The sequence below is a fragment of the Telmatherina bonti genome (assembly GCF_933228915.1).
Source record: "Telmatherina bonti genome assembly, chromosome: 2".
Taxonomy (NCBI): Eukaryota; Metazoa; Chordata; class Actinopteri; order Atheriniformes; family Telmatherinidae; genus Telmatherina; species Telmatherina bonti.
In genome coordinates, this window is record NC_136620.1 from 7,017,611 (window position 1) to 7,044,341 (window position 26,731).

The 26,731-nt window shown below is 45.7% G+C and overlaps 1 protein-coding gene across 1 annotated transcript; it reads right to left on the bottom strand.

Annotated features, from left to right (window-relative positions):
* Window positions 1-15,413: 15,413 nt before the first annotated feature.
* sh3gl3b (SH3-domain GRB2-like 3b) lies at window positions 15,414-26,426 on the bottom strand (the record flags this gene model as incomplete). The annotated part of the gene is made up of 9 exons (XM_079251928.1): window positions 15,414-15,625; window positions 17,202-17,842; window positions 18,335-18,438; window positions 21,349-21,507; window positions 21,589-21,722; window positions 23,975-24,118; window positions 25,476-25,548; window positions 25,626-25,694; window positions 26,382-26,426. 9 exons carry the CDS (start codon window positions 26,424-26,426, stop codon window positions 15,414-15,416), a joined length of 1,581 nt encoding a protein of 526 aa, XP_079108054.1.
* Between the last annotated feature and the right edge of the window lie 305 nt (window positions 26,427-26,731).

The window sequence follows — 26,731 nt, forward strand, 5'->3', positions numbered from 1 at the left end:
ACGTTCTCTGTATATATAAAGCAACGCTGATCCCAATGAAAATAAACCATCTTAAAACGCAACTGGATCCAGCATCTCTTTGGAAGGACGAAGCGCGTCACCAATATTACAGGACCCAACACCTCTCAGCGGCTATAGGAAAAGGAAGCCGCAACATTTGTCAACAAAAAAGGCATCTATGAAAAGCTTCACGCTGCGCACCTGCCAAAGGAACGGGCCAGTGGTAGGAGAAAAGGAGCAGCTAAGTGCGCAAAACGCAATTCATTCATCTGAATACAGGTAAGCCAAGCCTGTTTCATGATTTTGTGGATTACGCTGAAAGCAATCCTGCTGTTGATGCCGCCGAGCGTCTTATAAGGAATGAATGAATGAAGCGGACATTTTGCGCCAGAGGAAGCGCTACTTCCTTATGCCTGGCCGTGATTGAAACGGAATGGTGCGCAGCGCCGATGTTGTCTGGATATCAAGTTGTTGAATTGTGAAATCTGAATGTAAAAGGCATGAACCTCAAATATATCTCGGAACTTTGAATGTTGAGTAATGTGAAATGAAGTTTAATTAAAATGAGTCAAGCAAGCATGGGTTCAAACATGATGGAAAATGAAAGAGGGACAAGGGAAGTTAAACTCACCATAAAAGCTCTGGAAAACAAAATCGAACGACTACAAAATGAGCGTAAAACTGCTACCAATAAAATCAAAGCATTAATACCACAAATTAAATCTCAGATGAAATTAAAGGAAAATGGTACAGAAATTTCTCTGGGACTTGAAAACTTAAATGTACTGTGTGAAAAGGCCCACTCAGCACACAAGGAGCTGTTGCCATTACTTCCAGAGGAGGAAAAGGGAAAACAAAATGAATGGTTTTCCACCATTATGGAATATTCGGAGGCATTTACTGATGCAGTGAAAGACTGGCAAAAGGAGAATTTGCATAGAAATGCAGAACCACCACCACCACCAACTGCAAGCCCAGGCAGCGCTGACAAGCTGAAACCCTCTCATGAACCTGAAGCAGACATTCAAGTGGAACCTGAGGACAGTGTTTCAAATGTAGGGAGTAAAAGATCACATTACTCCTCCACAACCTCAAGATCCTCTGCACAATGGAAAGCGGAAGCAGAGCTGGCTGCATTAGAAGCAAAACAAAAACTGCTTGACGAAAAGCATGCACTTCAAGAGGAAGAAGAAAGACTACGAAAAAGAAAGGAGAAGTTTCAGTTGGACACTGAAATTGCTGAAAAAATGGCAACTCTAAATTTGCTAAAAGCCAGACGCAGTATCGTCAGTGGAAGTCACAAATCAAGAGCTTCTGACGGGATGAACTCCTACCTGGAAAAGAAACAACATCCACAAAAGCCAAAACTTCTTAATGTGAAAGCATTAGAATTCATCCCATCGCTGTCCACAAAACCGAAGAGGAAAACCTGTGACGACGCACCTCCAACAGTAGAGCCATCTGTTCCTGCACTGACGCAGAATGGAAATGCATTTTGTGATGACAGCAATGGCATGTTTGATATAATGAGAAAGCAGAATGAAATAACATCACTTCTCATACAACAGCAATGCCTGTCTGCTCTTCCAAAAAGAGAAATCCCAGTATTTGATGGCGACCCTCTTAAGTTTTACTCTTTTATGAGAGCATTTGAATATGGAGTGGAATGTCATACAAATAACAACTATGATTGACTGTATTTTTTGGAACAATACACAAAAGGAAATGCAAATCAGCTTGTGAGAAGTTGCCAATATATCGATGCACAAAGAGGATATTTCAAAGCAAAGGCGCTATTAAAGGAGCGTTACGGAAATGAGCAGAAGGTGGCATCGGCTTATATGGAAAGAGCATTGTCTTGGCCACAAATTAAACCAGAGGATGTGAAGGCTCTGTCGGAATACAGTCTCTTTCTCCGCAGCTGCTGTAATGCTATGGAGGACGTGCAATACCTACGTGATCTGGACACACCATCTAATATGCTGGACATTATAAAGAAATTGCCATACAGGATGAGAGAAAAATGGAGAAGTCATGCCTGCGACCTTCAGGAGAAATCAGACAGAAGAGCAAGGTTTATTGACATCACAGCCTTTGTTGAAAGGCAAGTGAAAATACTCACCAATCCAGTTTTTGGCAACATACACGATGCACCAACAATGCATAAAGGAGGAAGCAAACTCAAAGTCCAGCTCCACCCTGGAATTAAAGGGACAAGTTTTGCCACAACTGTAGACCCTGTGGAAAGGAAATGTCTGTCTGAGAATAAGAGCAAAGATACTCACCAAACAAGGAGGCACATATGCCCCTGCTGTAAAGAAGGACATTCACTTGAGTGTGTGAAGTTGGAAAGAATGGCTCACAAAGACAAGATGAGATTCTTAAAGGACAACGGATTCTGTTATAGCTGTCTGTGTAAAGGACACGTCAGTAAGGAATGCCGTAGAAGGATCTCTTGTTTCAAATGTGGCCTGAAACACCCAGCTGTTTTACACAGGGACAATGTGAGTAATGCTGATCAGACTGGGAGAAATGTCATGCAGTCTGTGGACAACACCCTGGTCTCGAGTGGTCTTACAGGGGCTGGAGAGCAGAACTGCAAACTTCCTATCGTGCCAGTCCAGGTCAAAGCAAAGAAGGGCAATAAAATTATCTGCACATATGCTTTCCTGGACCAAGGCAGCACAGCGGTATTCTGCACAGAGGACTTGTTGCATAAACTCCATCTCACTGGAAAAAGGACCAACATTCTCCTGAGAACCATGGGTCAGGAAAGAGTGGTGAACAGCAATGTGGTCCCTGAGTTAGAGGTAGCAGCACTTAATTGTGACAACTTTATTGACTTGCCGAGAGCCTACACACAGAAGTCAATGCCAGTATATCAGAGCAACATACCTACAGAAAAGGATGTGAGAATGTGGCCACACTTAAAACACGTCACCTTACCTCAGATTGATGCAGGAATTGATATGCTCATAGGAACCTATATTCCTAAAGCCATGGAGCCATTGGAGGTGATCCACAGTGTGAATGATGGACCTTATGCCATAAGGACTGTACTGGGCTGGACAGTGAATGGACCACTGGCAGGAGGAGGCAGTGGGCAGGCTATTGACTGTGAGTCAGTGACAGTAAACAGAGTCTCCGTCATACATCTGGATGAGCTGTGGAAACAACAGTTCAAGAATGATTTTCCTGAAACTGCCATGGATGAGCAGCCAGGTCTGTCCAAAGAGGATCAACGGTTCCTGGAATTAGTGAATACGTCTGTAAAGCATCTGGATGGTCACTATCAGATCGGTCTGCCTTTCAGAGAGCCAGAGGTCATTATGCCTAACAATAGGAAAGTGGTGGAACAGAGGTTGCACTACCTGAAAAGGAGGTTTCAGAAAGACTCACTGTTTCACTCAGAGTATACCACCTTCATGAACGACCTACTTGCGAGGGGCTATGCTGAGAGGGTGCCTGAGAAAGAGTTGAATTGTTGCGACGGCAAAGTCTGGTACATACCACACCATGGCGTCCATCATCCAACTAAAGGGAAGCTGAGAGTGGTGTTTGGTTGTGGTGCCAGCTTTAAAGGGAAATCACTCAATGATCAGCTACTTCAAGGCCCTGATCTAACTAGCTCACTGATAGGAGTTGTTACTCGATACATAAAGGAGCCTGTCATTATCATGGCAGACATCGAGTCCATGTTCCATCAGGTGCAAGTCCCTGCAGAGGATGCTGACCTCCTGAGGTTCCTGTGGTGGCCGCAGGGGGAGCTAGACCAAAAGCCAGTCGAGTTCAGGATGAAGGTACACCTATTTGGTGCAACCTCATCCCCTGCCTGTGCCAATTTCGCACTGAAGAAATGTGCCGAGGATTTTGGACACCTGTTTAAGGAGGAGACGGTTAATAAAATCCTGCATTGTTTCTATGTGGATGATTGCCTTGCATCTGTGTGTACTGAGGAGGAAGCAGTCACTTTGTACAGGGAACTTGTGGCTCTGTGTAAAAGGGGTGGATTTTGCCTTACGAAGTGGCTAAGCAACAGGCCAAAAGTTCTAGAGCATATTCCAGAAATGAACAGAGCTAAAGGAGTCATGAATTTGGATTTCGAGCAGCCATCCTTGCCTGTAGAGAGAGTGTTGGGTGTGGAATGGTGCATTCAATCTGACATGTTCAAATTCAAGATTGTGCTCCAGGAAAGGCCATTCACCCGCAGAGGGATTCTTTCAACACTGAGCTCTATTTACGATCCTTTGGGGATGTTGAGTCCTGTTGTACTGGTTGCTAAATTAATCTTAAGGGACCTGTGTAGAAAAGCACTTGGCTGGGACGAGCCTATACCTGAAGAAGTCTCCAAAAGGTGGACTGACTGGATACAAGGTCTTCATCTGTTGGACAACTTTAGGCTAAACAGATGCCTTAAACCTGTGGATTTTGGAGATGTAATAACAGCTCAATTACACCATTTTTGTGATGCCAGCCAAGATGGGTACGGTTCAGTAACCTATCTGCTGCTGCAAAACAAGCACCACCAGAGTCACATTGCCTTTATCATGGGGAAGTCACGTGTGGCTCCGATGAAAGCAGTTACCATCCCCAGAATGGAGCTTGTAGCAGCCACAATGGCCAGTCGCATGGACACTTTGTGGAGAAAGGAACTACACATCAACTTACAAGACTCTGTATTTTGGACAGACAGTGAATCAGTGTTAAAGTACATCAGGAACAAGACAACCAGGTTCAAAGTGTTTGTGGCAAACAGAGTGGCTGAGATTCTAAAATCTTCTCGTCAGGATCAGTGGAGATATGTGGACACAGGGTCAAACCCAGCAGATGCTGCCTCCCGTGGGGTTAAGGTGGAGAATTTCCTTAAGGATACAGCCTGGGTGTCAGCACCTCACTTTTTAGGCCTGCCAGAGAGTGAGTGGCCTGCGAATCCTGAGGCAGGTGAGCAGATCTCGCTGAATGATCCTGAAGTAAAAAACATCATCTCAGTGAATGCTGTGAAGACTGAGGAAGATCCAACTACTCACCTGATCCATTACTTTTCCTCCTGGACTCGTTTGAGAAAGTCTGTGGCGTGGATGCTAAGGTATAAAAAATGGCTGTTGTACCGTTACAAGAAAAGAAAGGAGCTGCAAACAAGCTCCCGCCTCACCGTGGAAGATCTTGAAGAAGCTGAGCTTGCAATAATAAAGTTTTCCCAGAAGAGATGTTTCCCAGAGGAGATCGAGAGTCTGGAGAAAGGGGAGAATGTTAAGAGAAGCAGTCGTCTGTTTGCATTATGTCCAACATTTGAAGATGGCATCCTGCGAGTAGGAGGCAGACTCAGTAGATCATCGATGCCAGCAGAGTCAAAACACCCTGTCATTCTGGCTAAAGAGCTCCACATCTCCATCCTCCTGCTCCGCCACATTCACCAGGAAGTTGGGCATGGAGGGAGAAATCATATGCTTTCCAAGCTCTGCGAGAAGTATTGGATTACTGGAGCGAGTACCGCAATTAAAGGTGTTTTGTCGAGATGCACCATCTGCAGAAGACAAAACGTTTCCCCTGTTTGCCAGCAGATGGCAGATTTGCCAAAAGACAGAATACAACCAGACCAGCCACCATTCACCTGCGTGGGAGTGGATTACTTCGGCCCATTTGAGGTGAAAAGCAGGAGGAGTATCGTAAAACGGTATGGTGTACTGTTCACCTGCCTCGCATCAAGGGCTGTCCACATCGAAGTAGCATCATCGTTGGACACGGATTCCTTTATTAATGCTCTCAGGCGCTTCATTGCCAGGAGGGGACAGGTGAAGGAACTGTGTTCTGATAATGGCACGAACTTTATTGGAGCTGAAAGGGAGCTAAAGATGGCAATTGAACAATGGAATCAGATGCAGATTAATAACTTGCTGCTACAGAAGGGCATCAAGTGGACTTTCAACCCACCAACAGGATCCCATCATGGAGGAGCGTGGGAAAGGCTCATTCGATCCGTGAGGAAAGTGCTCAATTCGACTTTAAAAGTACAACATTTGGACGAGGAAGGTCTTCAAACTGTGCTGTGTGAAGTTGAAGCCATTGTGAACAGCAGGCCAATCACAAAAGCATCCACAGATCCAAATGACCTGGAGGCTTTAACACCTAATCACCTGCTGCTGCAAAATAACTTACCTTCATTACCACCAGGAGTATTCCAGCCAACCGATGTTTATGCTAAGAGGAGATGGAGACAAGTTCAGTATATGTCAGACCTTTTTTGGAAACGGTGGACTAAAGAATACTTGCCTCTGATGCAGGAGCGCCAGCGTTGGGCTGGAGTCAAGCGGAATCTTATTCCTGGAGATGTTGTGATCATCGTGGACAGCACAGCTCCTCGAAACTCTTGGATTATGGGACGAGTGTTGGAGACTTTTCCTGATAAAAGGGGATTGGTCCGCCAGGTCCGGGTTAAAACCAAGACTAGCTGTTTGGACCGACCTATTACCAAGGTGTGTCTGTTGATGGAGGCAGATAGCGCATAAGGACCCACCTGGTCCTCTGGAAAATTGGTGACTTTGTTTTTGCTGTTTTTTGGACCGGCGTGACCATCTATTGACTGAAGTGACTTTGAGCCTATTGGTCAAAATGGTGACCAGAAGAAAGAAAATTGCTATGTTGTATTTTCATAGACTGTGATACTCTCATGCCATTTATATATGTGTGTATATATATATATATATATGTGTATGTATGTATGTGTATATATATATATATATATATATGTATTTGGATTGGTTATGTGATAACTATGTCTTCTAATTCCATGTTTGTTGAATTATTGTAGAAATCAATAATTAGGGGCTGGTGTATAGAAGACATGTATTCTGTGGAGCACTATGCGCGAGTGTGTGGGCGTATACAGGTGTTAGTGCGTGCGTGTGTGGGCGCGGTTAGGTGTAAGTGCATGTGGGTGGCGCAAAGTTTTAAAAGGTACACTCTCACTTGGGGAAATGGTTTTGGGAGAGGCAGCTGGGTAGCCGTAATTTTTGTTGACCGTTTTTCGCTTTTCTCCTTTGTAATTTGCTTTAGTCTTTTGTGTGTTTTCTTCAATATTATTCCGGTTTATTTTCTGTCAAGTCATCACAGCACGTTCTCTGTATATATAAAGCAACGCTGATCCCAATGAAAATAAACCATCTTAAAACGCAACTGGATCCAGCATCTCTTTGGAAGGACGAAGCGCGTCACCAATATTACAGGACCCAACACCTCTCAGCGGCTATAGGAAAAGGAAGCCGCAACATTTATATATATATATATATATATATATATATATATATACACACACACATACATACATACATACATACATATATACACACACATAAATATATATACACCCACACAAGCCAACTCTAGATTCATGGTCCCTGTGGAGAACAAAACCATTGACAATCATGAGGACCAGAAACTAGCAAGTTAAATCAACAAGACAGAAAGAGAGGTACCTGCTGTTAATGAATAAACTTGCTGGATGACTCAGTGACTGTGACACATGCAGAACATTCATGCAGAACATTTAGAGTGGAACGTCTTCAGAGAAGAGTGATCATGCCAATGTGACCCCGCCCGCCCACGGCTAGAGGCAGGCCAGGAGAACCCAGAGACCCGGGTAACCGACAGTCACCCCCAGGCACAGACCCCAACCACCCCACTCCGGAGCCAGCCATGCATCCGCCCAGGAGGTGGCGAAGGAGGTCCCCAACCAGAGTCCCCCGCAGTCAGGGGGAACAGGCCCCAGCAGGCCCAGGCCGGCAAGGGCCGATCCCGCCGGGCACCGGCCACCCAGGGCAGACAGGGCGTAGGCCCCGCGGCTCCAAGAGCCCAAGAGCAGCCCCCCGTCCCCGCAGGCAGAGGGTACAGCCCACACCGACGGAGGACCAGGATCCCCAGACCGCCACCTAGCGGCAGCCAGGTCGCACCCCAGTGCACCAGCTACGCTCCCAGGGTACAGGACCCCCCCACCACCACCACCACCACCAAACCACACACACATATACATGCACACCCTCCCTCCCCCAACACGCACTCAACCCCCATTCACACACCCTTCCGCAATCCACACACATCCCCCATCACATACACACCCCCACCCCACCTCTACTCACTCACCCATACCAAGTCACACAAACCCTAACACACCCCGCCCCCACACACGCTCACACCCCGCCACCCCATCCCTCTACTTCTACCCGACCACACATGGCCCACCAAACACCCCTCCACCACCCATAGCCCCCCCCCCTCCAAACTTCACCCTCACTCACACATCCCATTCCGCATATACACCCCCCACCCCCACACACACACACACCTCACTCCTCCAACACAGGCACACCCCGTTACAGGTGGTGGCGGTAGTTGTGGGGGCCCTGATCAGGGCCTTACTGGTCTCTGCTCCCACACGGGACATGTTTGGAAGGAAAGATGAGGGCGTGCGGGAGCGAATGGATTAAGTTGCGGATGGAAAGTAAGAGAGTAGAGGTGGGGGGAGGTGTGTGTGTGTGTAGAGAGGAGGTGGGGTGGGGGAGTGTGCAATGGGGTGTGTGTGAATAATATGTATGGGGGAATATGTAAGGGGGTGTAGAGGGGGAGGGACGAGGTGGGAGGTGTGGGCACGTATAGGGGGTAGTGTATGAATGGAGACAGAAACGTGAGTTGGGGTGCGTGTGTGTAGAGAGGAGTGGATGATTTGAGGTGTGGTGGGGATATTTGTGGGATGCGGTGTGTGTTCTGATAAATAAGGGAGTGAGTGAACTGGGGCTGAGAAGGGGGGTGTGTGTCGAGGTGTGTAGAGAGGGAGCTAGTGAGGGGTGTTATGTGGTGTATGTGAGCATCGGGGAGTATGTGAGTGGGGAACGGGGGGTAGTGGGGTGTGACATGGAGCATGTGTAATGGATGGGGCGGGTAGGGTGTGTGTCAGGAGGTAGTATGTGAGTCCGTTGGTACGGGTATGTGTCTGTGTGGGAGTATGTGTGTGGGTGTCTGTATATGCCAGCACAGCTGGTGCACTGGGGTGCTGCCTGGCCTCCAGTTGGCGGCTGTCTGGGTATCCTGGCTCTCCATTGATGTGGGCTGGGCCCTCTGCCCGCGGGGGGTTGGGGGTTGCCTTTGGGCTCTTGGGGCCCTGGGGCCCGCGCTCTGTCTGCCCTGGGCGACCGGAGCCCGGCGGGGCCAGTTCCTGCCGGTCTGGGCCCGGGGACTGTTCCCACTGACCGTGGGAGACTCCGGCTGGGGCTCCCCTCCGCTGCCTCCCAGGTGGGTCCATAGCTGGCTGCGGGTGGGGTCGTTGGATCCTGTGCTTGGGGGTGGCTGCCGGTCACCTGGGTCTTGGGGTCCTCCTGGCCTGCTTCCTGCTTTTGTGTGTGTTGCGGCTAACTGTCTAACACCATTACCTTCTTCAGCCGCTGCAGGCTAAACACAGGAGATATTGATGACATGCAGTATGATGTATGTTCTCCATCTTGCGTTTGTTTATTTTCATCGTTACTTCAAATAAATTACAACGAAAAAACAATACGCAGAGTAGGCCACTACACAAAAGCATCTAATTGTGGTCAACAAAAAGTTCACTCCCAAGCTCACCCCACTTCTGTATCCTTAAAGCCAAGCAATGCGCTCAGGTGAGTGCAACTATTTCTAACGTGTGCATTCACACCCAAAGTGACACACCCTCCACCCAAGTGCCAAACAAGCATGCACACATCAGCATATTCTCAGACATTAATGACTTATAATATAATTGTGTGGGCGGGGTCACATCGGCATGATCACTCTTCTCTGAACACGTTCCACTCTGTATGTTCTGCATGTGACACAGTCACTGGGTTGTGTGCAGGATTATTCACTAACAGCAGCTTGTTTTCTTTTCTCCCATTAATATTTAACCCGATAGTTTATGTTGCTCTTCACACTTGATAGTCTAGTCCTCCGCAGGGAGAATAAGAATCTAAGATTGGCCTGTTTGTGTCTATGTGTGGGAATATGTAGGTACATGCGTCTTTATAGGCAAATGTGTATGGGTGTATATGTGTACGTTTATGCAAATGCCTGTTTTTTCCTTTCTCTTTCTATCTCTCTCTTTTTCTCTATCTCTACGAGGTGTTTTCTTTCCATTTATCTTTCTGTTGCTCCTGTCCTCTCTGGTCTGGCAAAGTAAATTTGCTCAGCAGAACACAGTATCCAGACCATCATTCTGCTTGCTTAGATGATGGACAAGACAAAAAAAAAAGGTATTCTGGAATATTCTAAAATTACAATACAACGCTCTGCTGTTATGAACTATGGAAATTTTACAAATAATAGGTAAAAGAAAATCCATATGATCAATTCTGCCATATTATGTTTTCTTAATGAGAATTTAAAAAAGAAATGACCTGGTTAAAAACCCAGTTCTCTGCATTTTCTCTTTCCTCACCTTGTTTAAAGTTACAAATATGATATATTTTTAAATTTTTATTTCATTGATTTATGTCTCTGATGAATAATAGAACATTCTGATCTATCCATCCATCCATCCATCCATTTTCTGCCATCCATCTTCGGGTCGCGGGGGCAGCAGCCTAAGCAGGGAAGCCCAGACTTCCCTCTCCCCAGCCACATTTACCAACTCTGCGGGGGGGATCCCGAGGCGTTCCCAGGCCAGCAGAGAGATAAAATCCCTCCAGCGTGTCCTGGGTCTCCCCCGGGGTCTCCTCCCAGAGGGATGTCACCTCACCAGGGAGGTCCAGGAGGCATCCTGACCAGATGCCCGAGCATGCCATATTTCACAGTAATTATTGATAAATCAATGTGCTTTATTTCAAGCATAAAAAAACAACAGTAAATTTTATTATCAGAGTAGACATATAAATTGTTTTTAGAAAAAACAATTCAAAACCAAATAATAAAATTAAATTTAACAAAATAAAAGTTTAAAAAAAATCTTTTAAAAAAATTAGGGACTTCCTCTCGAAGTTCACATGAACTCATTTACAACTGAATATAAAACAAATACAAAAAATGCTGGTAAAAATCAGGGGGAAAAGAAAACGATTTTGATAGAATAAAATCCGATTCAATTTTAATTTTAAAAAAAAGTAGAGTTTTCATTCACATTTAACTCTACTCCCTGGGCAGGTCACTCATAGACTGATCCAGTCCATCACAGGACCAAAAAATGTAAACTCCTAAGGAGAATTTTAGATTGATCATTGAACTTAACATGCATGTCTTTGGGAGGAGGCTAGAGTATACAGAGAGACTTACTAAAGGACATTATGTTGTGACTGACTGGGAATCAGGGGGACATTCATATGATACAAATGAAGAGAGTGGGGTAAAACATAATGGAGCCTGTAAAAAGAGCTGCGTCAACTGGAAGCACAGATGGTGGGCGGGAAATAATCGTTTACAGATTAGTTGACTATTAAAATAATCGTTAGTTACAGCCCTATTTCAATTGAAGCCAAAAAAGCTCATGAAGAGTTTTTCTTTGTTATTCTTAAAACGTAGTCATAATTTTTCAAATGGTTTATTATGGGAACATCTTTTTACACCCTGCCAAAAAAAGTTTGCATGAAAGAAAAGGTCACCCTCCAACATTTTGCTGGACATCCCTGTTGGAGCTTTAGTTCCTGCAGCATTGTCGTGTCATTGTTTCTAGAAGCTTCTGCGGCTGCATCGTGCTGTAGAGGTCAGCCCTGTGGCCTCACAGCAAGAAGGTCGTTGGGAGGAAGTTTCTGTGCAGCGTTAGCATGTTCTCCCTCTCATGCATGTTAGGTTATTTTACTCTAATTTGTCCCTAGGTGTCTCTCTATGTTGAGTCTGACCTCCAGCACAGATCCTCAGGTTCAGGTATGGAGTCTGCGGAGCAACTTAGTTTTCATTCCAGGTTGCACAGAAAATGACATTTCTTTTCAACCAATCAAAAGATTGCAGTGTGTTAAGCTCTTTTGGGTGGGATTAGACAGATTGATACCCCAACTGAAAGTAGGAAGGGTCGGATATCAAAGTAACCTTCCCAGTTTTCACTTGTGGAAACACACAAAAAAATACAAATATAAAGTGGCCCAGTCCACATCTGTTGGTGGAAATATGGTTGTAATGTTGGTGAACCTAGACGTGCCCCCACAGGCTCATACAGTAGACACTATGGATGATGTTTGCACCTCTTCTTACCCTGATGCTCCATCACTCTGGAACAGGGTCAGTCTGGACTCATCAGACCACATGATCTTCTTCCACTAAGTCCAGTCTTTATGCTCCTAGCAATCTGAAACTATTTTCTCCACTTAGTCTCACTGATCAGTGGTTTTTCTTCTGGCTCCATAGCTGTTTGTTTCCTTCAGTTCTTTCATATTGTTCATGTGGAAATGTTCTTACTTTCACTATTAAACATAGTTCTACTGCTGTATTTCTTCCATCTGATTTAACCAAACGTTTACGTGATTCCCGACCCCATTTCTTCCTGTGAGATAATGGTTCTCCACCATCCTTCCAGGTTTTAATGATGCGTTGGACAGTTTTTAACCCAGTTTTAGGAGTTTCTGCATCTCTCTGCTTCATGCTGACAATTTAACCTTTAAGAAACAGATCAAAATATTGGTTTTAAGAAATTAAAAGCTGATCATTGCATCAGTTGGGGTTAAATAACCTGTTGCATCTGATAGATTTTCACCCTGCAGGAATGATCTAATCGGAGACTTCTACCTCTTAGCGTGGTTAAATCCAGGTAGCGACTTAGTGTTAGGCCAGACAATGAACACATCGGCTGAACAGAAAATGTTGTCTAGATATTTTACCCTTTCTCACCGAACGAGACAAGCCCCCCCTCTGTCTTTATTGTTGGCAGAAACAATGGAGCCAATGGACTGTTATTGTGATAAGTTGTTACCTGCTAATGGATTGTTTGTCATAAACAGATGAGAGAATATATATATATATATATATATATATATATATATATATATATATATATATATATATAATAAAATTATCCTTTCTGTCTTATGTATTTAATTACTCTGAGTATTTGACTCAAACCTCTACAGGATTTCTGGAATTGTGTTCAAGAGACAAAAAATGTGACTTAAATACACCACACGTAAAACAGAAGAGTTTATTACTAAATAAATTACTGCAGAAATACATACGTTGTTTTAAACAACCATCTGTGTGCTCAAATATATCACATTGGACAAAAAGTTTCCTCCACGCAGAAAATATTTCACCTTTTACATTCATGTGATCTGACTGATCTAATTTATTTATTTATGGTGTAAAACAAAGTGGTTTGCTGGCTCATCTACTGAAATCTAAAGTGCAGTGGTATCATACACAGCTATTTCTATTAAAGGGACATTATTGCATGTGATCTTACACGTTTATTTACACTTTGTGGCTCTAAGTGATTAAAACAGAAGCAGCCGGGTTGTAGGGGATAAACATCCTCTTTCGGACATCATAGTCTTAAAGGTCCAGTTTGACATTCAGAAGCAGAGATAGTCTTTTACACATGGTGGGGGCCTGAGGGGTAAGACTTTATCCTGCCTTTGTGTCTGTAGGCAACTATAAATCTGAGCTTGGAGTTCCACAAGACTTTATTTTGGGCCTTTAAACATCTTCATGCTCCCCTTGCTCAAATTATGAAAAACAACTAAGTATGCTGATGGCACACAAACCTACATCCCCATCTGACCAGGAGACCACAGACTGATTCAGACAGCTACATTAAAAACTAATGAAAAGCCAGAAATCTGGGCGTAATCCTGGAGAGGTGTCGTCACACAATGAAGGAAAGTTTTACTCTCTTCAACACTGCTGTGATAACTGTGGACTGACCTGAGAAATAAAACACTTTTACTTTAATGATCTGTGGAAATATGTGCTACGTGTTAAAAAGGTCCATAGGAAGGTGAGTTACTTGTTTTGGTTGCAGAAAGTGAAGCTTGATGGAAGCAGTTCTGGTTTACTGGTGGTATGCTGGTGGTGGTAGACTGGAACCATGTAGCTAGCTCAATGTTGGAAGCTGATACTGGTTTTGGGGTACAGCTTTAAAACTAGTTTAGTCCTAGCATAGAACTAGATTAGCACTGCTATGTAGCTTCATGCTAACAAACATCTGTTTAATACGCTGTGTCCTAGTACTCAGAATTTTTGGCAGAAATGATTAAATAATCTTGTTTTTCCAAGCTCGGAACTCATAAGTTTCACAGGACCTTCAGATTTCAGGAACACCTGTTGTCCATTGTTGTCTTTATTAAATGTTTTATTTTTTTATGTCCATTAAGTTTATACTTTCACCTCCAGTGAGTTGCTGTTGCTGATAATTATCTTGTTGTGGAAAGCTTGTTTGTAAAAATCATGTCCATATTTGTAGTTTATTAATAAGTTAATTCAGAGACACTGAAATGCACTATTAGTCAGCACTAACTTTTTTCATATTTAAGGGTAATTATCAGCTCTAATTTGAAAATAATTCAGTTGATGTTTGGTTCATAAATATCCTTGCTGAAATCTAAATATGAGGTCACATTAGCTCAAAAACCTACTGCTAGCATAGACCTATACTGCGATATAGCTTAATGCTAACATCAGGTTAACACTGCATCTGATCTGCTGGGATAAAATAAAGTCCACAAACCTCAGACGAACGTCACATGAAACATGGTGGGAAATTCTGATTTAAAATCTTCAAAACCTTTCTGTAAATGACGTCTGGATGTCAAGCTAACAAAGATGAATACAAGCTGGAAAAATGCTGAGTAAAGACCGATATTTTACTTATTTACATAGGAAATAAGAATAAATGCATGTTTCAGGATCAACTTTGATCAATCTTGTTGTTTTAAACAACAAAATAAACTCTCATGAGGTCATATGTAACAGGGCTGTACTGGAACTGGTCTGGTTTAGCATTCTTTAAATGTTTGAGGCTGCAGATTTCTTCTTCTGTTGGACCTTGTTGATGCTGAACCACACACGCAGGTTCATGATTAGCAGATGATGAGCAAACTCGGCTGTGTGTACAGTTTTTATCTACCCTGTCTTCCAGTTGGTCCTCGCTGCCCCACTGATCCATCCCGAGCTGGAGCTACGTCTGCCTGTGCGGGTGTAGCTACATCCTAGCTGGATTCTCCACCTTCGTGGTGCATTTGAGTGCAGTTTGTGTGACTATGGCTTTCATCAGCGGTGCATCTATGAGACTACAGGTGATGGCTGAATGTGGACCCCTCTGAACCAGAACTGTCTCTGATCCAGCAGAACCCTGAGTTACTTGGAGTTTTATGCATGAAACCATCTAATCTTTCCTTCCTTCACACACCAATCTGATCATGAAAAAGTACCAAAAAAGCAGAAAACTTGCATAACTTGAGATCCCCAACACGTGACAGTGGATTGAGACGTTGTCATGGTAACGGCAGAGGCACCAACACATCCACGTAGCTGACAGGAAAGATCCCCGACGAGCTGCCGAGCGAGCCCTCGAACCAGTTGGCGTCAACCCGGCCGGTGAGAATGATGATGTCCCCTTCGCTGAAGCCCAGCTCGCCCTCGAGGTTCGGCCGGAAGGAGTACAAAGCGCGGCAGCAGGGCTGATCCAGGACCAGCTGACTGTCCGCTGGGCGAGAGACAGAGGGAGAGAGAGAGACTCTGAAGATGATGAACTGATGCAGTTTCCCATCAACCATCACCCGTCAGCAACTTTACACAACAACTCCTGGAGGAGCCTTGTGATGTGTTTCTGAGAACGGGTCCTGGTCTGACCTGGTCCACATCAGCCTTTCTGATCCGAGTCCGTTTGCTCGGAAAGTCGCTTCGTTTGGGGAAATGTGAACGCGCCAAACTAATCCTGATTCAGACCAAAGAAACGGACTCGGTTCGCCTACAAACGCAGGTTAAATACAGGAAGCGGACTACAAACCAAGTCCCTTCCTGCATGTGGCGTAGCATTGCATTGTGGGTAAATCCATAGCGATGGCGTTAAGGGTCCTTTGCCTCGTCTGGTGTTCATACTGCGTCCATTGTTGCAGTGGATTTCTGCAGTATACTTGCATAAGACACAATAAAAACCCAAAACAGCCATAGTTTGGTCTCCATGTTTAACTGGCAGGTGGAGGAGAGTTTTCTTCTTCACGCCGGTCTGGTCCTCTCTTCTGCTAAATACTAGTGCAGCGCCACCTCTGGTGGGAATGGGGAGATATTATTCTACTGGTTTGACCAAAGTGCAGCGTGAACACGATCTCAGTCCGCATGGATACACCCCCCTACAGCTGGACCCAGTCCCCAATTGGACCCAGTCCCCAACCAGACCCAGTCCCCAACCGGACCGAGTCTAGCGGACTCTCCTGATGGGAATGAGGCCTTAGACTATTAAACGTTGGGAATGAGCCGGATCAGCATCTGGATGAAGGACTGTTGTGAAGGATTCTTCCTCATTGTGAGATCGGACCGTTTTCAGTATATCTGCGTATAACTCCACAACACATGGTGAGAAAATCAGAAAGTTCCCATCAGGTTTTATTAGATTTTAAAGCTAGATGAGGACATGAGGACAAAATGACAAATATTTTAAAGCTAGATATGGGAGCTGCTGTCTGACGTCTCGCTCAGCTTTTCTAGTTTCAGATGCAAACTGCATGTTTTGATCATTAGTAGGTTCTTGTGCTTTACCTGTACACACGTTGTGTGTTTGAGCACATGAGGGCTTATTTTAATTTAATACTGAAATGATTTTACTTCAATATTAATTAAAGTTCTCTGCACCGCTGTAAAATGAGGTCTGGCCAAGAAGTTGGCAGAGCAGGACCCATCCATTAAAACCAGTGGTTGTCCCACTGGGGGTCACCAGATCATTGTAAAAACTGATCGATAGATAATGTCCTACATAATATCCATTATTATCAAATGAAAGTGGGATTTCTATCTAGCTTTTAAATTAAAATCAGCCTAATTGTTATTTTGGGTGTTAACACAAATAAAACATGAACAAACAGGATAAAATTAGATTAAAAACAAGTTTAAACAGACTGAAAGGCTGAATCTGAGAATAAAAGCTGTTTATCTAATAATATATTTATTATAATAATCATTTATCACTTAGCTGCATGTATGTTTTGCCCTTTAGGAATCAGACGGGAAGTTCCATCATTAATACAGGATCAATAATCTGCTAATAAAACAAGCAGCTGTGTTACCGTAGCTGGAGGCGGGGCTTCCAGGTCGCGGCCGCAACACGGTGAACTGATCCCCTGCAGGTGGAACACACAGCTGTGAGATGTGGAAGGACAGACGGGACAGGCGGGACAGATGGGACAGGAGGGACAAACGGGACAGGAGGGACAGACGGGACAGGAGGGACAAACGGGACAGGAGGGACAGACGGGACATGAGGGACAGACGGGACAGGAGGGACAAACGGGACAGGAGGGACAGACGGGACAGGAGGGACAAACGGGACAGGATGGACAGACGGGACAGGAGGGACAAACGGGACAGGAGGGACAGACGGGACAGGAGGGACAAACGGGACATGAGGGACAAACGGGACATGAGGGACAGACGGGACAGGAGGGATAGGAGGGACAGATGGGACAGACGTGACAGGAGGGATAGGAGGGACTGGCGGGACAGGAGGGACAGACGGGACAGACGGGACAGAAGGGACAAATGTGACAGGAGGGACAGATGGGACAGAATGGACAGACGGGACAGGCGGGACTGAATCAGACCTGAAGACGGCTGGTCGTAGAAGCCGATGCTGCTGCAGCGGTCGCCTCTCACTCGCACCTTTCTGGACCGGAACCGACGATCTGGCTTGTTGCTGGCAGCGGTCAACCTGCTTACAATGGAACGATGCTTCCTGGTCAGAAGTTACCAGTTCCAGTACCGGACCAGTACCGCACCAGTTCCAGTCCAGTCCCAGTACAAGACCAGATCCAGCCCAGTCACAGTACTGGACCAGTTCCATTCAGGTCCTGGTACAGGACCAGTTCTGGTCTAGTCCCAGAAGTGGACCAGATCCAACCAGGTCTTATAACCAGAACAGATCCGGTCCAGTCCCGGGACTGGACTAGTTTCGGTCCAGTCCTGGTTCCAGTAGTGGTAACAGACCCGTTCCAGTCTACTCCCAGTACTGGATTAGATCTGTTTTAGTCTTGGTACAGGACTAGATCCAGTCCAGTCCCAGAACCAGACCAGATCCGGTCAAGTCCCAGTACAGGACCAGTTCCGGTCCGGTCCTGATACCAGACCAGATTCAGTCCAGTCCAGGTTCTGGTGGATCCAGCGTTCCAGTTATGAGGTATCACAGGTGTGTGACGGGCCTCACCTGGCCTGCAGGTTGCCATGGAGACCCAGCAGGATACGGTGGGCATTCCTGTGGAAGTCGAGCAGCGCTGTGACGAGGGTTGCTAGGCGACTGATCTGATCCACCTGAAGGAGGAAACATCAGAGCGGATCTGGCTCATCTGAACTGTCGGGTCCTGAAACGGGTCAGTCCAGAGACAGATCGGTCCAGAGACAGGTCGGTCCAGAGACGGGTCGGTCTCTGGGCGAGAAGCGAGACATAAAGCAGGACACCATCCAGCAGGTTCCACCTCCTGCAGGACATCCAGCAGGTTGCACCTCCTGCAGGACAACCAGCAGGTTCCACCTCCTGCAGGACATCCAGCAGGTTCCACCTCCTACAGGACAACCAGCAGGTTCCACCTCCTGCAGGACATCCAGCAGGTTCCACCTCCTGCAGGACATCCAGCAGGTTCCACCTCCTGCAGGACAACCAGCAGGTTGCACCTCCTAAAGGGACAACCACCAGGTTCCACCTCCTGCAGGACATCCAGCAGGTTCCACCTCATGCAGGACATCCAGCAGGTTGCACCTCCTGCAGGACATCCAGCAGGTTGCACCTCCTGCAGGACAATCAGCAGGTTGCACCTCCTGCAGGACAACCAGCAGGTTGCACCTCCTGCAGGACATCCAGCAGGTTGCACCTCCTGCAGGACAACCAGCAGGTTCCACCTCCTGCAGGACAACCAGCAGGTTCCACCTCCTGCAGGACATCCAGCAGGTTCCACCTCCTGCAGGACATCCAGCAGGTTCCACCTCCTGCAGGACATCCAGCAGGTTCCACCTCCTGCAGGACATCCAGCAGGTTGCACCTCCTGCAGGACATCCAGCAGGTTCCACCTCCTGCAGGACCTCCAGCAGGTTGCACCTCCTGCAGGACCTCCAGCAGGTTGCACCTCCTGCAGGACATCCAGCAGGTTACACACTAAAGGGAAATCCTCTGGTTAAACTGGTTAAACTGGTTAAAGATGTTGATGTTAAACCAACCCAGTTTTTCTAATCATTCACAACGCTGGTTGGACGTCACATACAAAAGACTTGTCTAATGGGTAGTTTCAGTCTTCATTGCAGACAATCCATCCAGCGCGAGGTGGTTGCCGTGGCAATGTCCCGAGAGCGTTTCCTTCCAGACGTGGGTACCACTGTGCGGCGGGGACGTCACGTTATTTAAAATTTAAGGATAAACTTTGAACGGGGAACGCAACGGCACAAAGTTCTTTAAAGGCCACTAGTGTTCTACTTTCCCCACCATGTCGATCAGCTGTTCATGAAAACTATCCATTTTACCTGCATCGGCTAACCTTTCCACATTAACCACGCCCACCTCAAATATCTGACCAATCACACGACACTACAAGCAGCGATGCGTTGTGAACAAGATGTCCCCAAACCACGTCCATGAGGACGAAATGTCATGGCCCCAAGAACAAGAAAAGTTGTGTCTTCTGGTGGGTGATGGAACAGGCGGTAGACTCTGCAGCGTCCTCCGCCGGCTGCTGTCTCTCAGCTTTCTCCTGATGTCCTCAGACGGACAGTAGTGTCTTTGGACGTCCAACCAGAGACGTCGTGTTACAGAAATCCAGGCTGCTCGCTGGTGTTCCTTCACCGATGGAAACTTATTCCACAACTTATTCTCCTCTTTGACTGGAAGAACATGCAACAACTCTATTCTATTCTATTCTATCTACAGTCATTTAGACGCTTTTATCCAAAGCGACTTACATCTGAGTGAGAACAACACAAGCATGAAATCAGACAGTAGAGGACATGGTAGGAAGGTGCTGGTGGACTGTCCAGGTGGACGCAGGTCCTTCCATGAAGTGCTACAGGCTTTTTATGTTTTATGTATCTTTCTGTACCTCATGACCTGAAAGGACTCCAACCGGTGCAAGACATTGACATTATCACACTGTGACTCGGCTTCGGTCGTGGTAATCACACGGTAAAACGGTGAGGAGCCAGGGTGCGCGCACACTTTAGGTACCAGCTTGTACCTAAAAAGGTACAAATGCTTGTCGCTGGGGGTGTACTCTTTTGAGAGACACTTCTGTACCCTTCAGTTCTGGTCTATTTTTGTACCTCATCAAGTTCAACCTTACTTTATCAAGTTATGTTTTTTACGTTTTTCCCAGCATTAAGCCTGGTCCATGCTACTTAGCAATATTATTTTATCTTTAATCTGGAAATAATCTTCAAAAACTCAAAATACTGACGTTGTGGGCTAAAAGTGTTGTGCATCTAAACCGGTCTTAACAATACATTTCTTTTGAGGCGACTTTTTAAAAAAAATTTTCATAAAATCATCAAATATCAGTTGTAATATGTGGTGAAGTCGTAGGGGGGTATACTGATTGCTGAAGAAAAGCTGGTAAAAGTCCCAGTATGCACTACACGCTGTAAAAAATAGTCCCGGTATGCAAAAGGATAGAATTTAAAAGTGCCTGTACTGCGTACCGCTGCATACCAGCCCACTCAAAGCACTGCTGCTAACAACATTTTTTTTCAATGCTGCAGGTACCCTTATGGTTAAAAAGGTACAAATTTGTACTTTATGTCACTTTGAACCCTTCTTTATACTCTGAAGGTGTGCTTCTGGTCTCTTAAAGACCAGTATTGTACTTTTGAAAGAACATTTCTTTAAATTGTACCTATAGGTATAGAAATGTCCCCATCTCGTACCTCTATTTTTGAGAGTGTACTTGGTTGTTAGCAGTCAATTACAAACCGCTAGATGGGCGTAATTCTCACACACTGAGGAGCTTTTATGTGATTTTACATATTTATAGTGATGCAAAATGATTGTAAGATGACTATTTTTCTCTGATAATCTTTAACCACACCACTCCTAAATCTGGTTCCATGTGTCTGTTGGCCAGCATGTTGAGCCACGAGTCTGATTCAGGCGCTGCAGGAGGAGGAAGCGCGTGAACCTTGCGGGATGGTGGCCCTGTCAGGACCATCTTTGGCCAGCAGAGGAATGAGGCGTTTGAAACTCACGTCGTTCTGCAGCAGGATGAACATGCTCCTCTCCGCCAGCTCTTTGGACGTGACGAACTTCTCCCAGGCTTGCCGCACCTCCTGCACCGGGACATTTCCGCTTCGCCTCCGCTTGTAGTCGAAGTCCAGCCGGCGGCCGTTCACCTTCTTCAGCTGGTACTGAGGAAACACTGCGAGATGTTTGAGTCTGGAGGAAAGACAAGCATCATGTCCCTGTTTTTGTGTTGGATACCGGCCCACCTTGATCTCCTTCAGCTCTGTGTTGTGGAGGTCCTGCAGGGGGTCGATGAAGGTGCGCTTAATGCTGATGTCCAGAGCATCCCTGGCCTGACCAACCTGCTGCAAAGCTCCGCCCACAGCGGTCAGAGCGCCACCTGGATGGAGGGAAAATAAAATGCAAGCTGCATGTCGCTGATGTTTCCATGAAGACATTTAGGGCACTTTCACACGGCCGCCTTAATGCAACAAGAGCCGCCCTCAGCAGAGAGCCGCCGCCCCCAAACAAAGCGTTGCTGGGCGACGTGTCCTGCTACGTTGCCAAATCAGTAACATTCAGCTTTTTAGCAAGGGATGGTTATCCTAAATATTACACGGAGTAATGGCATCTCAGCCCCGTGTCTGGGTTCACCACAGGAATCCTCCAGGCCCCGCGTCAAGCAGCCAAAGTTCAGCTTTGCCCATCTCTGGCGGAACGCCGACGCTCAAAACGCGTTTGGTCTGAACACCGTTAGCCGGACCTTGGTGGGGTATTAACACCAACTGCCCTGCAATGCGGACCAAAGCGGCGTACTGTGGTCCGTTTGAAAGGAGGGGGGTCCTGGTTGGCTTGCAAACCGGCTATCCAGCGACAGGAAGTAACCAAGCATGAAGAAGCAAATGACGCAGGTTATTGTTTGGTTGGGAAAACAAAGCCAACAGTATGTGTTTAAACCCAGAGTCCAATTTTACTGACCCAAACCCAACAATGACCAAACATGATATCTCCTATTAAAATCTGGACACGGCCGACCCGCATGTTAACACATTATATACCTGTAAACACCCCTCCATCCTTCATCACTTTTCTTTATCTTTATATTTAATGTTATAAATATTGTTTTGTCATTTTCATTCACAACAAAAATGGAAACGACACGGTGAATACCGCCTGTGTGAAGCTTTATTTCAAAAAGAGCTTCATACGAATACTTTTTATTTTAAATTTGTTTATTACCACACTGAACCACAAGACCACCTCTATAATCTGTTATTTTGCCACTTGGGGGCTTAATCCGTGTGATGTCATGTCTGCTCCTCGTCTGGTTCACTCAGCCTCACCTGCCTACTGATCACCGGCCCACTGCGGTCTGTAAACAATAGTTTATTCCATTTATTCACAGTGAGTTGGAGCACGGAGTGCTGCTACAGCAAACATGCTGAAATGACCTGCCTGTAGCTAAGAGCTAACATAGCTAATGGGAGCTAACCAGCTAAGGTAAGTGGGCTAAAGCTAAGTCTGTGAGCTAAAACCATAGACTGTATATAAAAGATGGGGGGAGCCTCTGTGACATCACCCGTAGGTTTCTGAAGAGCTGAATTGAAGCTCGGTGGGCGGTTCCTACCATCACTATCTTGGCAGGGGCATGCGCGTCGTCCCGGAAAATACAAATATGGGAAAAGAGGTGGAGCTGAGCGTCATGGTGGATGATTGACATCGAGCGAACTCCGAGCTTTCTGTAGCTAAGAGCTAACTGAGCTAACACGGAGATAACAGGAGCTAACCAGCTAACGGAGGTAAGCGGGCTAAAGCTAAGTCACGTTGCTAACCGGCTAAAAACCACGGTTGTTCTATGTTCTTCTGACTTGAAGCGGGAGATCGGGTACCTGTCAATCAAAAGGACACGCCCTTAAATATGCCAAATTTTGAGATTAAATTACTTTTAAATGGGGAGTTAGAAAAAAATTCATTCCCCCCACAGTTGCCATGAAGGTAAACCTGAACTATTAAACCTAAAATGGATTTTTGAACCAGGCTGTAAACATGTTTATTTCTGCTGTAAACATGTTTATTCCTGCTGTAAACATGTTTATTTCTGCTGTAAACATGTTTATTTCTGCTGTGAAGTTGGTCTTTTTAACATGGGAGTCTATGGGGATTTGCTCTGTTTTGCAGCCCCTAGTGGATGAAGGGGGAACTGCAGTTTTATGCACTTCCACATAGGCTTCACTTTTTATTGCTGGAAGTTGCCGCTTGGCTAAAACCCACGGTTGTGCCACACTCTGCCCTCTTGCAGCCAGATATTGGGTTCCTGTCACTCAAAATGACACCCCCCCCCATTATGGCAAATTTTGAGATGAAATTATTTCTAAACAGATAAATCCACTCCCCCCCCCCGGACACACACACACCCTAAACCATTATCATAATCCCTTTTAAACCTAAACTGTGTTTTGAATGTGTAATTTTTACCTGCAAATCTGTGTTTTTGTGGGAGTTTCACCTCTTAGTGAACAGCTGTTTTATTGTGTGACGTTGTCGACAAGGTTTGAGGTGCAGTTTGAACGCGAACCAAACCAAAGGTGTAAAACTTTTCAGAATACACAGGATAGCCCCCCAGACTACACAAGTAAAAGACCCACGTCATACCGAACTCAGAAGCCGGTCCGAGCTCCTGGCCGTACAGCAGCATGCAGTCTCCCAGCATGCCCTCTGTCTGTGGGTACCCCGTCGCCCTCGCCTGCCCCCGAATCCTGGACATGGTGGTGAGCATGCTCAGTTTAGCTCTGTAAGCTGCACAGACATGTTCAGTCCACATGAGGACACCAGGTAGAAGGTTTGTATGACAACAACATTTTATGTTTTTAACTCTAGAAAAGAAAAAAAAAAGAAAACTAAAGTTTAACCTCTTCTTGACAGAATAAAGTAATCCCAGGAATGAGTAAAGTAATCCCAGGAAGGAGTAAAGTAATCCCAGGAATGAGTAAAGTAATCCCAGGAAGGAGTAAAGTAATCCCAGGAATGAGTAAAGTAATCCCAGGAATGAGTAAAGTAATTCCAGGAATGAGTAAAGTAATTCCAGGAATGAGTAAAGTAATCCCAGGAATGAGTAAAGTAATTCCAGGAATGAGTAAAGTAATTCCAGGAAGGAGTAAAGTAATCCCAGGAAGGAGTAAAGTAATCCCAGGAAGGAGTAATGTAATCCCAGGAAGGAGTAATGTAATTCCAGGAAGGAGTAAAGTAATCCCAGGAATGAGTAAAGTAATCCCAGGAAGGAGTAAAGTAATTCCAGGAATGAGTAAAGTAATCCCAGGAAGGAGTAAAGTAATCCCAGGAAGGAGTAATGTAATCCCAGGAAGGAGTAATGTAATTCCAGGAAGGAGTAAAGTAATCCCAGGAATGAGTAAAGTAATCCCAGGAATGAGTAAAGTAATCCCAGGAAGGAGTAAAGTAATTCCAGGAATGAGTAATGTAATTCCAGGAATGAGTAAAGTAATTCCAGGAATGAGTAAAGTAATGAGTTGCATTTCAGACATGTGATTAACTGGATGTGAAGCAGATATAAAGTTCAGTTTCTTTAAATCAAATCTTCCAATCTTGAATTTGAAAACTGAAAACAGAGCAGCGAAAATAAACGATTAAAAAATTGATGTATTTAATTCAGATTTATAAAATTCAGATATGTTAATTTGTTTCCATAGACAGACGTCTTCCAGAGTTTCTGTCCCACAGAGAAGAGACAGACGTCTCTGTGAGCAGCAGAGTCTCTGCTTTCATATGACGCCTTGTTTGTGTGGAGACATGATGAGAAGCTGTAAAGTGGACACTGATGTTCTCATGTTTGGGGTTTGAACTGTGTTTGGTTTGGATGCTGATGCTGGTGGAGTCTTTCAGCTGACTTTCTCCCATCATGTTGCTATGCTACATGCTAGCATTGCTGCTATGGTACATGCTAGCATTGCTGCTATGCTACATACTAGCATTGCGGCAATGCTACATGCTAGCATTGCTGCTTCCTGGTATCCAGCTGACTATTGTCAAGAAGAGGTTAAGTGAAAGTCCCAACATCCCAAAGCAGAGCAGAACAAAGGACAGTGTGAAATGGGAACAACAAGGACAGACTTGAGAAAGAGAAAACTGCTTGTGGTACCCGGGTTCGGCTGGAGGAACTCTGTGGTTCTGGACAGCAGCTCAGCCAGCAGCGCGTGGATCACTGAGACACCCTGACAGATCATCAGAGGAAGAAATCAGCCTCGTCTCAAGCAGACTTGAAACCCAGCATCATGATGGGAAACTTTACCTTTTCCATCTTCAGGAAATCCTCATCCAGCTTGGTTCCTTCGGCCCCCATCAGCCTCTCATTCAGCAGCTGCAGGTGAGACACCAGGGACGTTACTGTCTCACTTCAGGACACATGAAAACACAGCACATGTCAAACCTGGACTTCTTTTGGATGGACACAAACGTTTAGACTTAAATAAAAATCCACAGTCGGTGATGTGCAGCACATCACGTGGACAGATAAACGTTACCTGTGATGGAGTATGTAATACTATAGTACAAGTATTTCTGCTAAAGCAGGGATCCCCAGCCCTGGTCCTCCAGGTGTCCTGCAGGTTTTATAGGTGTCCTGCTGTTACACACCTGACTCAGACTCAGCCCAGACCTCATGTCTGCTTCATACATCAGGTGTGTTGCAGCAGGGACACTAGGTAGCCTGCAGGACACCTGGAAGACCAGGACTGGGGATCCCTGGACTAGAGAGACTTCTGCAGGTTTAGTATTCCAGCGTGTTGGACGCATCTCTGCGTGTTTTCTGAGCCAGATGTGGCGCATCTGTTGGGATAAAAACACTCCCATTTACGTCATCAAAGCGTTTCCTGATCAATCATCACATTTATTGTCAGGGATCAATAAACTGCTGGATGAGAAGGATCCGTGGCTTGGAGCGTGCAGCAGCAGGCCTCGTGTCGCAGCACAGCGCGCGACGGATCCCTGCGGATTTTCAACACGATGAACGCTTCAGCACGGCTCGGCACGGCTCGGGCCTGCTTACCTGGCTGGCTTTGTGGAGCTGCTTCTTCATCCCGGAGACAGACATCTTCCACGCGGCGTGGATCAGCGGAGCTGCCGCCGGGTACCGATAGCCTGCATCCCGTCTGAGATGCTTCTTCTCCCGCAGGGAGTCACGCAGAGAGCCGCCCCCACCTCCGGGACCAGGACCAGAACCAGAATCAGGGCCGGAATCAGGACCTGGACCAGTTCCGGGCTTTGCTGTCTGTTTTAACCATAGTAAACATCTTAATAAAACAAACAAACAAACAAACAAACAAAAGAAGATTTTGTTGTCAGCACATACATACATACATACATACACACACACACACATATATATATATATATATA